Source organism: Poecilia reticulata, chromosome 10, assembly GCF_904066995.2.
Source record: "Poecilia reticulata chromosome 10, P_reticulata-male-v2, whole genome shotgun sequence".
Lineage (NCBI taxonomy): Eukaryota > Metazoa > Chordata > Actinopteri > Cyprinodontiformes > Poeciliidae > Poecilia > Poecilia reticulata.
The window spans coordinates 13,143,603-13,161,249 of NC_088839.1; the positions used below are offsets into that span (position 1 = coordinate 13,143,603).

Genomic DNA, 17,647 nt, shown 5'->3' on the forward strand with positions numbered 1-17,647 from the left:
TCTATCCTTTACAGTCAGTGGCCACATGTGTTAAAACAAAGCACTACTGGAGGCCCCCATGTGGCCCTTCTGTATGTTTAGGCAGCCTTTGTCTGTCCCGTCTGACCCGCTCGCTTTGTTGGTGTTTTTTTGATGTCAACAGTGCTGCGTGTCTTCTGCCCTGCAGCCTGCACTCTTTTATTAGTCGCAGACCCCGAGTGTCAAACGCACAGGACTCCAACGAGGGCGGCTGTCGCATTAAATGCTGAAGCAGACACAACCGTTGCCAGTAATCACAACTTTTGTGCAGAGTTGTATTATGAGTCCTGACTGCTCGCATTCAGACAAGCACTTTCTGGATTTCTTATAGCTGTTTGCGCGGGACTCCAAGTCACAACAGAACTCCTTCATTGTCTGCAGACGAGTTTTTTTTTTTTTTTTTTTTTGGCGTACACTAGAATCATATTTGCTGTCAAATTACAAAACACTTTTATGCAAAGCAGCACATTTGAAATTTCTTGTGTGCTGGCGTAAATCACTACACTGATATAAGTATATGCCTGTAATGCTGGTGTGCTGGCGGTTTCTCTTCTAATATTCCTTTAATGTCATTTGCCAGTGCTGCCCCGGAGGCTTCACGCATGATCTATACGTGTTATCTCTCGCTACATCTCTGCCGACTATGAATTCAATTAAAAAAAATACAAAAAAAAAAGTTCTTCAGGAGCTTTAATGAAATCCAATGAGAGATCGTCGACGCTCAAAACAAAGTGCTGAAGCAGTCGGAGTCTGTTGAAAGGCTGAGCGCCTATTTATTCCGGTAAATTTGAACTATTTTTCTAAATAATAGAGCGCCCGCTCGGAAAGGCTGTTAAATGTCAGCGGAGGCTGTCGAGTGCAGGTCTCTTCAGGTGCACTTGAAAATAGCCGGAAAGCTAAAGTGGAGAAAGGAGGAAAATGGAACAAGTGAGTTGGAATGTGATTTATTTATCGTGTCCTTCAGAGGAGAGAGGAGGCGAACGGCTGCAGCGAGCAGCAAAGTGAGGAGGAACAATGAAGGCAGATATTTTTTTCTGCAGTGGTAATCAAATTGTACTTCCCAGGTCGGGTCCTTCTGCGGCCTTTTGTCTTCTCCTTCCTTTTACGCAGAGAAATATCTGACCCTCTTCTCACTTGTGAGTGAACCCGAGTTAGATCGGATTGTTTCACTGCCACAGTTCCACCGCTGGTTTCACAGTTCAAAGTGTGTTACGATTATCTGTCCTCTGGTCAGAGGAAAACGTGCTCTCGTGATCAGTTTATCTTTTACCCCTCACCTGTGTTACTTTCCAGACGCCTTATCCAAATATCTGCTTTACCCTCATTCTTCTAGGTTAGTATCTGCTGCATGTTGTCGCCGTCATTGACAGGTGAGCAAACTAATTCTGGAGAACTAGTCTCATGAGCCTCGTGTGTCGCTGCGCCATTCTTGACCGCCCCCACATTGTCTTATTCCTAGCTGGTAGCGATCCAGGCACAGCAAAGGGGGTAAAAAAAGAAAAAGGAAAGGGAAAGCGGTGAAGCAAATGAAAGAACAAAAAAAAGGTAATATCCTTTCCTCCTTTGTCAGTAATGGCTTGTTTGGTTTGCAATGTTTCATACAGCCCAGGCTGGTTCCACAGGAAGTGAATGAATCCTGAATCGCAGCAGCAGCAGCTTCCAAAAATGAAAAATAAGAACAAAAGGAACATTGTTTTTATCATGTTTGGTGGATTTGTTATTTGAGCTTTGGCAGATTGGATCTCTGGAAGGAGGCTTTCATTTCACCTGGGACGCAGACCCTGAAACCACTGACACGGTCAGTAAAAACCTTCAGATTTAGTTCAGGTCAACCATATACAAGACTCCAAAAACGGGAAGCTCGTGAAACAACTACAAACCTACCAAGATATGGCTGTTCAGCTAAACGGAAAGACCAGGTTAGGAGGGAATTAATCAGGAAAAACGGCTCAAAGTGGCCAGTAGTCACTGGAGGAGCTGCAGAGATCCACAACCCTGACAAGACGGCTATTAGTTGCAGCCTAAACAAATTGAGTGTTTATGGTAGACTGTCCAACAGTCATCCTCGTAAGAAAGAAAAAAAACTATCTAGAGTGTAGAGGTCACTGCAAAGATTTTGAACAAGGTGTTCTGGTCTGTTGAGAACCAAACTGAACTATTTTGCTACCACTGCATGGAGAACAACCAACACTGGACATCACCTTGAACACCACGCCCATGGTAAGAAATGCCAGTGGCAGCATCATGTTGTGGGAATACATCTCTCCAGGACTAATGAATGGGAAGATAAATAAAGCTAAATTTATGGGAATGGTGGAAGAAAACCTGGCTGCGAAACATTTGAGGCTGGCGTGGAAGTTCACTGTGGAGCAGAGGAATTTAGATCAGTTTATTAATGTGACAGACTGTTGCGAAAACAAACAGAATCTCAAACAAGAATGGAAAAACTGAAGCTTACAGTGCCACCATCCAGTCTGATGAAGCTTTAATTATTTTATGGTGTATATATAATGGACAAATGTTTAAGTTTGTAGGTGTGAAAAGCTGGTAGAGAATAGAGACATGACTTGCTGGTTAGGATATGCATCATCACTTTAGGTGTGGGACTGAAAACAAATGCGTAATATACTTATGATCTTTATTTTTAAGACCGAAAACCAAAACTCCACAATCGTTTGCCATTTTGCAATGATCTATCTCAATCGCTTCCAACACTAGTCCTCAAACGCCCCCATTTTTTAAGTCCTCTCCTTTCTGCCACACACCTGACTTAAATAACCGGGTGATTGACAGGATTAAACAGCAGCAGATGGCTTGCAGAGGAGGTCATGCAATCATTCGGATCAGGTGTGCCGGAACGGAGACACATCTATAACATGTAGGACAAGGGGGCTGGGAGCTGCTGATGCATCACATAAAACAGTTAAAGACACTCATGTATTTAACTGGGGCAAAAGAAGAACAGGTTTGACGGGTGTGAAGGTTTTTGGAAGACACTATATTTCAAAATTTACCCTGCGACAAAAACTTACAGAGCAGGCGGTATGCTTCCATAAAGTTTTGGGGGTTATAATGCATTATTGATTATGTCACAAAGGCTTTCGTGAAGAGTGAGGAGGGAAGAAAAAGCACACGTCAGATGAAGCTGTCAATGTAGCCCTCAATCAGTGGATACAAGGCAAGATACCAGGATTAAAGCGGATAGTGCTTACTATTGATCCAATGCGAAGACTTTTACTGACTAACAGCTCAATACTGTACTATTACAGCCAAACCTCATCCTTTTATGTGTTCATCCGTTCGAGCTCTGCTCAGGCTATTGATACACCGACAGAGGTTGCAGCGCGGTTCACCTGATGTGAGAACCGCCACTACGGCGCTCTCTGCAATCCACATGTTTTAACCTCAGAACATTTTATTCAACAGAAGGAAATAAGCACAAAGACACAAGGACCTTTCTGTACATTTTATTTACAAAAATGTATTAAAATTCTTTGTACAGCGCCTCCTTCGACGAGGTTCAGCAATTTTACGCATGCATCTTTTGTAACCACTACGACGCTTGGTGATTTCATTTGTTTGTTTTGTTTTGTTTTTTTTCTGGTTATTTCTGCAGGAGGTGACGCCTACTAAAAACCAAAACAAATTCAAACAAGTGTAAAAAAAAAAAAAAAAAAAAAAAAAAGAATTACCAGGACTTTATTTCTAGCATTAAACCTAGGATCAGTTTGTGCGTAGCAGGGCTCATCAAGCATCACTGATTTTCACATGCAGTTCTTTAGAAAAAAACAAAGTAAGGGAAAACCCAATCTCATAAAGTTAATGTAAGTAATTTTCATTTGTCTAAATGTACACATCTCTCCTGCTTACTCTTTATTTGTCTTCACATTGTCTCTTTTTTAATATAAAACTATCTGCCCATAGCTTTAGGTAATTAGATAAATATCCTCCTAAATCCTATGGAATCACAGTCTTTATGAAAGAACACAATTGATTACAGCAGTATGGAAATGTGCTAAGCTCCAGGGAGATGCCCTAGTGTCATCTTATAAAAAGTCTATTTTTTGTTGTTGTTGTATTTATATATTTTTCATTTACTAAGTAAAATCACTAAACACTTTAATTTTCATGGAAGAAAATCATTTTTGAAAGCAAACCACACAGCTCATTGGAAAATGTGCAATTTGACAAACAAAAATACAGAAAAAAAAAAAACTTTACCGCGAGCCTTTAATCAGACTAAAGTTAATCCACAACTGAAGTACCCATGTGTTTGGTTTTACTCTGGTGTAAAGAAGACTTGAATTGATCAAGGTTTCAGGGAAAGACTTTTCAGAGCATCAAAACCTCCTCGATATTTTACAAATCGTATATATTTCTTTAGCCAGACTACATAATCATTGTCATACAAAACACACTCTTGGCAGTATTGGAAGTGGGAATCGGGTCCTGCTTCATGTCGTCCTCTTCCGATGTCTTCTGGATTCCTGTCAGACTTTCCCGAAGACGACGTTGGCAGCAGCACCAGAGTTCTGAGTACAAACGACACGCATCTTTGTTTCGAGCTTGACAAGCAACAGGTCTTTCCTCTTCAAGTTCATGGTCATTTGAAGGGATTCACAGCAGCATAAAAAGCTATTATCTAAGAACCAGTGTCCTACGGTGCACTGAGTAGATCTAGTAAAATAAATTCAGCACATTGAACCAGTGGAAATCTGGCAGCAGAAGGATGAAGAGTAATCTGATCATATTGATTACAAGAAAACCAATTGGACACTTGTCATGTATTATACATTGTCTTTCTGGCACTTCAAAATGTGCTTAGAGTTGCAAATGATGGCTTTATTCTCTCCTTTATATATATATATATATATATATATATATATATATATATAATATGTGTGTGTGTGTTTTAACTCTGCATCATTCTTCTGTTTCGTATGAGTTTCAAGCAAAAAAGCATTATCGTTGTGATCGAGTTGCATTGTTTAGACTCGGAGTTCCATAAGGCACTGAGAGGCGGAGGAAACCTCATCGGCTTTTCCCATGACCAGTCAAGTCGTGTCGTCAATGCAGATTATCATGTCATGAAGCACAAACCCCGTGTGGTCCTGTGCCTTTCACAGATGTTTAGTCACAGTTGTAGATGACGGCTCAAACGTTTCGTAAACCTGCGTCAACGAACAGAGCAGAGGCAGAGATGGGAGGAGTTAAGAACGCTGCAGCAGAAGTCTGTGAAGAAGTGTTGCACCTTAACACCTCGAAGTCTTTGACCTGCTATGGCATGTGATGGTTTGCAGTGACAATGACGGCATCAATCGCCTGCGAATATTTTCGACAATTTTGACGTCAAAAGACGCGATCGGCGTGCTTCCTCACGGCTGCCCCGCTTTAATTCAGACACATCGGCCTGACAGCAACAGAAGCCAAAAATCTCTTCGCCTGCCATCAAATTTGGACCATTTGATGTAAACGACGTGTTCTGTTATACAGCTAACTTCTTGTCTAATCAGATAAAAAGAACACGGTGTGAAAAGAAATCATTGCAGAAGTCTTGGGTACACATGATGGAAAAGTTTTTCTTTTCGGGAACAAAACGGCGTATCTGTGGATTCCATTTCTCACAGCAATAAGATGTTTGGGAAAATGGTGTTCTTTTGGCATTTGAAACATTTGACATGTCACACACTGCGTGTAATGAGAACGCCCATGCAATCAATGTAATCAAAACCAAAGCACATGCAATTTTGTATTTTTAAGCGGACTGTTCCTTGTAGACGTTTTCTGGTTCCCACTCATCTGTGGTGGCTTTTAGTTGGAAATCTTAATAGCATTTTTTACATTAGGAACTTCTTTAGAAAGTCCTCAGCATGCTTCATGTGATGTGGTTTCTGTGTCTACTAAGAGAAGGGTTTCACAAAGCTGCGCTCCACATGATTAGCATTTATATTAGCATTTGGAAGAGCGACTGGGTGCAACGTGTCGGGAGGGGTTCACAATCATAGAAGTGTGGCTGCAGATTTACTCGGCCTTACAAGGCAGTTTAGTGGTTTTGAGTTCATTTTATTTGCATTCATGTTGTGCAACTTCACAGCTTTAGTCTGTTCTGGTCTACTCCAACGCTTCCAGGTATTTTCTATCAAATTGAACAAGTTATCAGCTGGCTGGTGAGCCTAAGTTTCAGCCAGCATTTTAACCGCAACGTACTTAATTATTAGCAAACGTAATCACAGTTTTAAGGATCCTAAAAACCTACTGATAATGAGATATACAGTTGATCAATAGATATTTATACTGACAGATCATAATTGGACTTGCTTACAAAACAGTTAAACATCAACAAGCCATAGATTTCAAACATTGTAATACACGAGGTCAAGTAATTAGCATCTGAAATTTTCAATTTTAAGATGTCTAACAAAAGTAGGGCAACATGTTATTTTACAGACTGAGCTATTTCATTTGTTTCCTTGGGTAAATTCTTCAAAATGCATAATTTTCAGAGGGATGTTTACAGAATAATACTCTCTTTTCTTACAAGCTGCACGTCCTTCGGAGGAGTGAGAAACATGAAACAAACGGCTGAGAAGTGAAGTGGCTAAAATTGGCTAAACAGAGCCACACCAAGATTGAATGATGAATCTTCGAACTTCAGTGTTAGAGCATGTCAAGGGACTTCTGCAGACTCGCTTATACAGTGGCAAAACTACAAAAGTCTACACACGTTTGCTAATGTTAAAATGCCACCTTTTAATGATGACCATAAAATATGAAAGGCCTCTGAAAAGTAATTTAATTCAGGTGTGCTGGATCACGGATTCATCTAAAGGCTTCCAGGGTCACTCCTGGGGGGGGGGGGGGGGGGACCCCTGATAGCGATTCAGGAGCCTGACAGCTGAGGGCCGTGGCAGTGGCATCCTCTGTCTGCATGTCTGATGTTTCGTGAAACGTCACCCTGTGACAGTCTTTCAACGAGACAGTACCAGTCCACACGGCATGCGTGACTGCAGACAGAATGGGTTACGCTGAGGGGCTTCTGTGGCCAGCCAAGTTCTGCAGTCTCGTGTAATCTGATAAAAGTGTGGAATCAGTTTAGATATCAACTCTACTGACCCGGGGGCAGAGGAAGAGGACTCACAGCAGCTGCATTCAGACCCAAAGGGCTGCCACACTTTACAGGCTCGGGTCCGTCAGGCTGTCCATACTGCTGACTGACTTATCTATTCGATGTGATACTATGATAATTCATCTCCCATTTACTGTAACATGTGTGGTTTCATTTATTGCCACCACTCCTCCATCCTGTTGCTCAACTGCTTTCCAGTTTGTGTAGCAGTTTTGTTTTTTTTTTGTTTTTTTTGTTTTTTTGTCTGTGGAAATAATTGGGTTTTGTCCAACATGACAACCATGAACAATTTCACTGGCAGCATACACACAGCTGAATAATTCACTCTGACTGCTATGGGGGAAAAAAACCCCATAAATGATTCATCTCTCCTGACGCACGGGGGACTCTGTGGAAGGTAAAGAGAGCCAACATACCTCTAGATCTTAACGCTCTCGGTTCCGTACACGTTGTAGCCTTCTCTGTATGTGGCAAAGTTCTGGGTGTTGGTCGGGGGAGCCGGCTTAAAATTCTGGGTATTCTTGGCCAATTTTAGCCGTTTGGTTTCTTGTCGTGATTTATAACAGAACTCTATCAGAGCCACCATCATAGCCAGCCCCAGCCCTCCAACCAGAATATAGAAGACTCCTGCCACATTGCTTAGGCTGAGAGCACTTGTCTTGTCCTGGGGGAAAGTGAATACCAAAGTTAAGCGTTTTGCAGTGAAACAACGTCAGCAGAGCAGAATGTAATTCTGAAACTATGCCTTAAACTACTCAAAGCTATCAACTACATCGGTATCAGCAGCTAAGCAACAAAATCCTATATAATCAGAAGCCAAGACTATTGCTTTTTGGTGAAAATATTCCCTAATAGTAGCAAAAAAAAAAAATTGATAAGGACCCTAATTATCGCTAGAAGGAGCCAGTGTGTTTTACTCTGCTGGTGAATGTAGAGCTTTTCCTGTTGTGAGCTACTTGTACGTAAAAATGGCTTCTGCACTTAACCATAAAAAGGAAGCCGGTCAGTATCGCATAGGTCGATAGCTCTAAAAAAAAAAAAAAAATTAAATAAAATTCCTGTCTTTTTAATTCTCTGAGACATGTACGTATAACTCTCACGGTAGCAATGTCATACAGTACAGTCAAGTTGATAGCATATAAATGATAGCTCAGTTAAAAGTAAAAAGTAAAAAAAAAAAAAAAACGATCTACTGTACGTGAAACCATTTTGCTGCTGTTTGCCAACCAAATGTATTTACGAAAAATTTGTTTATTAGAGTTTTACTATTTGCATTTTAACCTTATGAGCATGGAGCTATATAAAGACCTTATATTACCATGTCATTTGGATCTCAGAGGGTTAAATATCAGGTTTATTACATTCTTCGACTTGTTGTAATGCTCAAGCAAAGCATGTTAAGTCTCCTCTGTGAGTCACCACAAAATTTGGAGGACGCCCTGCGGCGCTCCCGCTGCTCAGAGAGGTCGAATTTGTGTAACTCATCACAATAAGAGGGTTTTGCTTGTTCATCACACCACAGGAGGCCGCAGAATCTAACAGACGCGTCTCGATGCAAAGTAGTAAGAACACAAACAAATCAATTTTTCATTAACAGTTTGGTAAATAGAAACAGCAGCATAATGGTCGAAGTATCATGAATGTCAAGAATGGAAATGAGCAAAAAAAGAAACAGCATTTATCAACATGTGTTAACTGCTGTCATTCTGGATCTAAAAAAAGAGGCACTTGCTTAGTTTCCCCTTAACGTTATCATTACAGTTTTCATAAAACAGTGTCATGGGTTATACTGCTTAAAAAGTGTCTAATTAAAAGTTTCATAAAAGAAAAAAAAAATCATTTGGGGATGCAGTGCCTAAAGCCACACAGAAACTGGGTTACAGTGTGTGGCAGAAATTGCAAAGTACTCTTAAAAAAAAAAAAGAAAAAAAAGAAAGGTGTGTGTGTGTGTGTGGCAAATAAACAAAATGCAAACTTCAAATGTAAAAGTTTTAGTCTTGCATATGAACAGTACGTCAAAATGCAATTTGGAATCAGTACAAAAGACCTGCAGCGACTGACCTTACTTCCAGAGTCCTTGGTTCCACATTCACCCTTATCGTACCACCATTTGTTTTTCAGCTTGTCTAAGATGCCTTGTTCACTGAGTTTCAATACTGCAAGGTTTACAGGAGTTCTTCACGTGGGAAATAACATAAATAACATTATATTATGTTATTTTATGTTATTCAACTTTTAAACTACTACATACTTTACAAAGCGATAAAGCAGGACACCTGGCTGTAGTCAACATCACAAAGAGCAGGCATTCTACCTATCACCTGTGTAACCCCTAGTGTATAGCCAGGACCTACCTAATCGCTTCGAGTAATCGGCAGATGCTGCTAACATGGCGACGAGCAGGTACTGACGGTACGATCTGCAAGTCTGTGACCATCAACCAGAGAAATTCACGGGCAGGGAGAACCAGAGGCTTATCAGCTGCAGGTCATTCTGTCAGGAGCTTTGTCTTCACTAAGCAGAAAAATCAGATTCAGACCTTAGGTTCTTCAACAAAACGCTTTTTGTCTTGGCGTAATACCGACAAGAATAAATTCTGGAAGTAAATGAGGCCCAAAAATGAAGGCGGAATTATGCGGTACGAGGTTTGCTGCCGTTTATCACGGAGGAAACCTTTGTGTTTTGACAGATAAGTAACAGACGATAGCCGCAGGACGAAAATCAAGAGTAGTGGCATATCTGTCTCATGTTTGCCTGCAGCTGCATAACCAAGTGTATTATTTGCCTTGTCTGGGATCTAAGTGATCAGACGTAAGAGAGAAGAAAGAAAAAAAAAATCTAATCTAGATAAAAGCACACATCTAGGAGCCACTTCATGATTTTTAGTCATTTGTAGTTCAGCTATATTTTTCATCAGATGTAAAAGTTCAATTAGAAGCAAAAACAGAGAACATTGATAAATGAGTGACCTGACTACTACCTCGAAACAATGTGCCCCCCCCCCCCAAATGCACTGAAAGAAGATTACACCACTGTATATCCTTCATAGCCAATCTGGAGAAACAGAGTGTGAAGACCAAACCATTGTCTTGACTTGGAAAGACATTGATTAACAATGCAATTACCCAGCAACATGCTCTGTGTCTGAAAGTCAATCTGGGCTGCGGTGTGTTGGGCCTGAGGGTGAGGGGGAACTCAGCATGTGTGTGTGCGTGTGTGTGTGCGTGTGTGTGTGTGTGTGTGTGTGTGTGTGCATGCTGCTGGGTGAAAACAAATCCGTGCATCTCTTCATGTCTGCTAACGGGACTTCATAGCCGTCCCAGACCAGGTGATTGGATGTTCCAGACACATCTAGCTCCAGGCTAGTTTAGTCTACCTTTCCAATCTTCCCTGAGGAGAAACCATGAAACAGACAGGTCGTACATTTCTTGGACTTCTGTAGCGCATCAGAGAAGAGTGATGGAAACTGCTGTATGTGGCAAGAGGGGCTTCTTGAAACAAGCAACTTAAAAAGTTAGCAGCTGCTTGGCAAAAAGAAAAAAAAAAAAAACAAAGTGTAAAAGATGAAGATTACATTGAGGAGTTTTCTTGTAGAAGGTGAGACTTCCAAGTAAAGAAATTCAAAAATTCAGCTATGGTCAGAGATTTACTTATATCAGTATAAATATGGCAAAGTAATGTTGGTCTTTTATTGAAGCATTCTGTTTTTGCAAGCTGGAATGATGATACAAAAAAAAAACAACACAAATTTAAAGATTGAATTTAAACTGGATTTTGTCAGAACCCAACAATCCTTCACTCATTCCATCAGAAGCTGCTTGTGGTTTCACACTTTGGACTACTGGCACTGGAAAAAGGTTGGAGAGATCTGGTGGTCTGAGGGGTCGCAGTTGGAAGGGATTCAAACCACAGGTAGCTTTTATAAAAAAACAAAACAAAAACAAAAGAAAAACAAAAGTGTTGTCTTTAATTAGAGTTCTCACGTTTGCCTGTAATGCTTAGTCCCCTCAAGACACCGCTGTTCCCCTTGCTTTATGGTCTGCCTCTGTCTGGCAGCCATTTTCCATTTGAGAAGAACTGGTTCCTCTTAACCTGAGCTGTTAATGTGAAGCAGCTGTGTACCCAAGTACAGCAAAGCCACTTTTACCAAATCTCCAAAACCGCACTTATGTTGACTTTTATAAAGCAGTATTGCTGACAAGCTCTTTTTTTATCTGAGTAAACTGACTTTATCAGCTATTATAACTTAATATGCACTGTGAAATCAGATGGTGATCAAAATAAGATGAACTTATGCCAAAAACTCCGTTATATTTTTCCCAATCAGTGAAAACACCAAACATTTGTGTGTGTATGGTGTGTCCGCTGACAACAACACTCTTTGGTGTGGTGTACTGTTACTGACTGAAGCCTGAAAGCAACTACTTTCAATAGTCGTAGTTTGTGTGAAAGCACAGGGAAATTGAACAAGCTATAGTAAATTTGGTCAGTTTTATCAAGAACTGCATAATGGAGCATTTTGGATTTCAAAGAGTTTAGCATTTTAAACATTTCAGATTAATACCTTTTAATTTTAATAGAAAGAGTAAATTTTTTTTGTAACATTAACTACATTAACTGTGTAAATTGCGACTAGAGAATGCTAAAGCCAGGTTAAAATGTCAACCCTGTAATTATTTTTGTCTTCGAAAATAGTAAATTATTAATCGCAATGCTATTCTTATATTTTTTTGTACAACACAGTTCTTAAAGAGAAACCAGAATCAGGTAAAAGTGTTAATGACATGCCAAAGCTTTACAAAAAACAGAATATAAATTGGCCAGAAAAGTCTGATCAATGCATCTCTATTACTCCCTCATATTGATTGACTTGCCCTTTACATCAGGGTGAGTGAACACATTTAATCCTTTCACAACTATAGAGCAGCCACATTCACCTCCAGAAGCCTCAGAGGCCGTGTACGTCTCAGCATTGTAACTCTACAAGTGATGTTTTTCAGCTAGTTAAGGCAAAAGCTCCTTATCTGCCAAATAAGCCACTACACCATCTGGTCAACCTAACACTTTTATCATCTGCCTCAGTGTGGCAGGTTGGGTTGGGTTGGTTTGGTCCGGATCGGGCTGGATTTCGGTTGCGTTCTTTGCCAACAGCTTTGCCGATTACTCTGAACTATGGTACCCGATTGTGGTGACATCGAGGCTGACCTTGGAGTCACCTCCCCCGCTGCCGCACTCTCCCTTGTCGTACCACCATTTGTTTTTCAATTTGTCCAAGAGGCCTTGCTCATTCAGTTTTAAAACTGCCAGGTTAACAGCATTTCTTGAAACGATAAAACATAACTTGTAAGAAAATGCACAGGTCCGTGAGAAATCTAATGCAAAGTGAGAATGATAATAAGTCATATTAGGAAGCAATGGTAGAGAAACTACCAGTGTCAAAGAAGGGGCTTACGCACAGACTACCGTTAATCAGAATGGTCGAGGAAAAGGACAAATTGTTTAAGAATTTAAAGAATACGGAGAGATAAAATAAGGCAGAGACAGTGTTAAATCTTGGAAAAAGGTGGCATGAAGGGTCACGTAGTTAAAGAACTGAAGTGTGCGGGATGGGGACACTTGTCATTGAGAAGAAAAAGTAACAACAACAAACATCATGCAATTAACATTCGTCACAAGTGACAGCGCAGCTTTTAAAGGCTAAATTGAAAAACCATTGAACTGTTAAATTAAAAGTGACAACACAACAGTCAGGTAGGACAGCACACGGGACAGAAGGAGAGATCGAAGGAGAGAAAAAAACAGCAGTAAGAAAGACATAAATATGAAATGATTGTTAGCGTTTACCTTTTCATCTGGATTAGATTTTTTTTTTTTTACATAAAACAGCAATTTTATGCAGGAAAAAAAAAAAAGAAACATCAAAGAACCTTTGAATCCAAGTACAGTTAGAAAGGCATGACTACCATTACCTCTGCTTCCATACAAAACAAGAGAAGAAAATGACAACAGGGGGACATCAGGGTAGGTGGAATACTATAACAACATGGGGGGGATATTGTTATAATATTCCACCCACCTTAATGCCGAGCCTTTGGGCGTCGCTATGCCGTAGCCTTTGGAGTCGAGGTTCCCTCCCACCTTCATGGTGTCGCACGGCTTCCGCTGCTCGATGTACTCGTTCATCGTGGACTCAAGGAGAAAGGCAAACTTGCCCTTTGACTTTCGCACTCGGGCGACGCCGTCTGGCGTGGTCTTAACAAACACATTGGGTTCTGCGGATTTCATGTAAGACCACATCTTCTCGTACACCGCTATTTTGGATCGCTGTGCGGAGGAGAAAAGGGAGAAAAGACTTCAGAAGTTTCAACGACTGGCGTCCACACAGGAGGATTTTGCTGGATTTTCGTGCTTCGTGATCACTTGATCTAAAGAGGCGCTGCGAAGTAGTCATAGACATCTGGGAAAGGGCGTGCGATATCTTTGAATACTTCCAGAAAATATGACCACGACCAACGGTTACGTGATCACGAGGTACAAAAATAAACAAAATCCATCTTCTCTCTGCAGAGCTAACGCACCGAAAATAATTAACATCCCAAAGTCCCTGCATGTACATATGAGCATCACACATCAACATTATTCCACTGAAAAGTTGTGCAAAAAAATTACCTGGCTCTAAAAATACTTCAATAAATAATTCAACAGGCAGTAAACAGCAGGTAATGATCTTTTTATTAAAAAACATGCACAAGTTCAGCATAATATCCTTGACGGATGTTCAGCCTCAGTGAGTGAAATAAGGTTTTGTTTGTAGTTCGTCTCCAACTTGTGGAGCTTATTACACTTGTACAGCGACATGGTTAATGAAATATCTTGAGTGTGACTCAGAGGCGTCGCGCAGAGGAAGCCGGGGAAGTGAACAACAAAGCGCCCGTGACAAAGTGACAGAGACGAGTGCTTCTCCAGCGCCGCAGGTCAGGCTTAGTGAGACTGTGAAATCGGGGAGAGTTGGACGCTATCTATAATAAGCATCAATTAAAATATTCAGCTGCTGCTGGACTTGACTTTGGCACAGCCATGTCACACATCTTGTTGTGATCGCTGTCCATGCAGAGATGAGCTGCGGTTCAAAAACGGTCCCATAAAGACTTAAAGTAAAGACGCATTCACGCTGTATAAATGCAGTAAAAATAAAATGAAAACAATCTAAGGAAGCCGAGTTAACTAGAAATTTGCTTTTGTCACATAGAGCTGTAGAATTATTTATTTTAATTATTGTCATTTAAAAAAATTGTTGAATGAAACAAAAAAATCTATGATTTAGCTTTTTTTTATTATTATTCATTTAGTTGTACAACTACATGAATCTGCACCGGATTAACTCCATTGATCAGAACTTAATGAACTTATTTACCTTCAGTAGGTTGATTTAACTGGTTTCAAACATTTTTTTTTTTAAATAACACAACCATTTCCTCTCATTTGACATGATTTCTTGCTGTTGGTGAATTGTTTCTAACATACAACCAATATTATGTCACATATAAACCAACATGCCATAATTTTTTTATTATTATTTCCACTATTGCAATGTTATTTCACAGAGAAGAGTAAGGTTTTATGATTTGTAAGTTTTCAGTGTTTTTTTTTTTCTTTTCATCTTGTACATCTTTTTAATAAAATTGTTACTAGTTGGCTAGTTGATGCTATGCGAGCAAAATATGTCATTTTCAAGAAGCAAACAACTTCAGGAATCAGCCACAATTAAATAGAAATGTGTAGATTTGTTTTTAGAACTCAAGAGGTTAAAATCTGCAACACTCTGTAAAAAAAGTTCTGACACAACCACCGTCTTCATCCCAGGTTGCTATGGCGTCGGCTGTCAATAGCATGCACCATGGCTTGCTGTTTGTGGGAGTCTAACTGAAATCAGTAGTGCCGAAACCCATGCATCTTGAACTCTTGCTCCGACTGGTATTTATTATATTCTTCTTCATCTGAGTTGGATTCCTCAGGGGTAAATCCTAACAGGCGAGATAAAAAGGCTTCTGAAGCTACACTGGAATCTGTCAAAACCTGCTTTTCTGCCAGAGTGTTTACTAATGCCAGCTGATAACTGCAAACCGCACAGCTGTCAATTGTAGACGTCGGATGCCAATTCTCACTGCCTCGAGTGATGTCACTGATCCGAATCAAACAAAGTGGAATTTTTTTAAGGTGGCCATCTTAAGTTGATTATGGTTTTATGATTTATTTTTGTGTAATTTACTTAAAATGAACTTTTCTCCCCAGTAACTTTTGTGTTTTCTTTTTCTTTTTATCAGTAAGCATGTCCAGTTTCATTAACATGACTGTTTCATTGTGATAAAAAGGCCACATTTTTTTTGTTCATTCAACAAGTTAGGACCAAAAAAAAGTCGAGCTTTTCAGTCTAGAGCAACATCTTTGTTCGCTATCATGCAAAAGTGTTACTCGTGTTTCCGTGCACCTGAAGGAATAATTGATAATTTTTACTCCAAACAGCCACAAGCCATGTTTTAAAGAGTTAGTCAATTCATTATAATTATTTAAATAATATTTTGAATAACCCCTAAACAATGAAATATTGATCATATAATCTTATTAAGTAATGATTGAAGTTATAATAATGACTTGATCCATGAACTGAGAAATTGGTTTATGGACTGATGCTTTGGTTTATCTGATTATCAGCCTTCTGACTGGATTTTACAATTAGCTACAGGGGAAAAATAAAATCAAGAATAGGCTGCTTGCAGGGTCTTGTATGTGTTGTGCATTATGCTGAAAAATAAAATCCATCATAGATTTTAAAATATTCTTCATTTCATTTGTTCAAGTACTTGATAATAGTATTCTCCTTCTCCTAGGAATGTTAGAAAATAGGCGAAAATCATTGTTTTTTTTTCTTTTTAACAGAATAATAACGGTAGATTGTCAACTGCATTGCTCTTCCTGTCCAAACATGCTGATTGTTATAGAGGGATCTCTGCCTTGAATTAGTAGGAGTCTGCCTAACGGTAGAGTATCCATCTCTAATGCATTCCCATTATTAAACAAAAGCATTAACCTTGACCAAATGAAAGTGCTTTTCTGGCTTTATGTAATCATATAGTTTGTTTGCAGGCGTCTGTCGCTGCACATCAGGCCATGGATGAGGCTAAGACGAGGCAGCGGCGTTACGCAAATATAAAAATCTGTTTGATGAATGTTCCCCCCCTGTTGAAATGAACAAAACCCGGTGCTTGGGTTATATCAGTAATAATGCAAACACAACAAACAAGGGGAGCGGCACTCAGTGAAAATAGCAGCTATTTTTTTAAATTTATTTTTCAGTTCAACAGTTATAATTTAGTGTGCGACAGCATGAAAATAAGACTCGTTCGGAGGGCATTTCCCAGAAGACACGAGGCTCATCCTCTCAGCGGTGGGGAAGCTCCTTGTTACATCGGGGGGAAAGAATAGATCTCAACATTGATCAATGACGACAGAATGTGCTGCTGCGGTGCCTTATGAAGTCAATTTATCAATATCAGAGAGGTTTTGCAAAGTGCGACTGAAGCCCAAATAGGCCGATTCACTGGAACTGAAAAAAAATCCCAGCTGAGATGCTTCCAGCAGAGAAAACGGGAAGAGAAAACGAGATTCGGGGGAGAGAGCTCAGCAGGGAAAGAGAACTATTTGATTGTTGACTGCTGGCACATTAATGTGCACGCAGACGGCCTCGCAAACACGCTCGCATTTAGGGCTGACTAATACGAACAAACATCGCTCATCTCTTTTTAAACGTTATCATTCATGTTCTTTGGTGGGCATGAGAAATTCAATTAGAGAGCAATTACCAAAGTCCATAAGCAATTAAGAGACGATTTAAGGAGCTATTAAATGCTGTTGGAAACATGGTTTTATATGTGCCGCCATTCTATACATCATATAATGATCTTGTTAATGTATGGCTGGCTGCGTCATAAATCTTTACGCCGTTTAAAATGTATTTTCATATTTCAAAAAAAAAAAAAGACATGATTCCAAGCTGCGTCATTTGCATGGATATTATTCTCCTCTTCTCTCTAAAAGTCATGCTGAAGCAATCGCCGCGCTGCTGGCTTCGTGGCAGAGTACCTAAATAGCCAGTCCTCCTACCTCAGCGACACGGTTACGTCATCTGTGTAGGTGTTCAACCAGCAAATCAACCAGAAACAATGAGCTTCCTGCCGTCTTGTAATGTAACATTTTCAAAGCCTCTGACCTGAGACGAGAAAACAGACATCATTGCCTCGGGAAAAGGCCGACTGATGGTGAGAGCAGTGATCCTTATTAGCTTTGTTTTACAAATATCTGATACTGTAAACTCTTTAGATTGGGTAAGTGCTAAACACGAGATGTAATACGTGGACCACGATCCTGAATACAAGTAGAGTCTAGATAGTATTACAGAGGCTTGTTAAAGGGATAGTTCGGGAACTTTTTAAGTAAGGTTATGAT

General features: G+C 40.0%; 1 protein-coding gene across 7 annotated transcripts in view; it reads right to left on the reverse strand.

The window, feature by feature from the left end:
- Positions 1 to 3,469: 3,469 nt before the first annotated feature.
- Positions 3,470 to 17,647, reverse strand: part of gria3b (glutamate receptor, ionotropic, AMPA 3b) — a 102,042-nt gene continuing 87,864 nt past the window's right edge. Inside the window, exons 13-18 of one of the 7 annotated variants that reach the window (XM_081611916.1) lie at positions 13,221 to 13,468; positions 12,324 to 12,464; positions 10,178 to 10,198; positions 9,206 to 9,320; positions 7,561 to 7,808; positions 3,470 to 5,189 (exon numbers count right to left, since the gene is read on the reverse strand). In XM_081611916.1, the coding sequence (XP_081468042.1) occupies positions 7,563 to 7,808; positions 9,206 to 9,320; positions 10,178 to 10,198; positions 12,324 to 12,464; positions 13,221 to 13,468 (771 nt within the window). In that variant the 3' untranslated portion in view covers positions 3,470 to 5,189; positions 7,561 to 7,562. Of the gene's footprint in view, positions 5,190 to 7,560; positions 7,809 to 9,179; positions 12,465 to 13,220; positions 13,469 to 17,647 lie in introns of those variants that run through there. The other 6 variants (XM_008419892.3, XM_008419893.3, XR_014089471.1 and 3 more) reach the window with 6 other exon arrangements.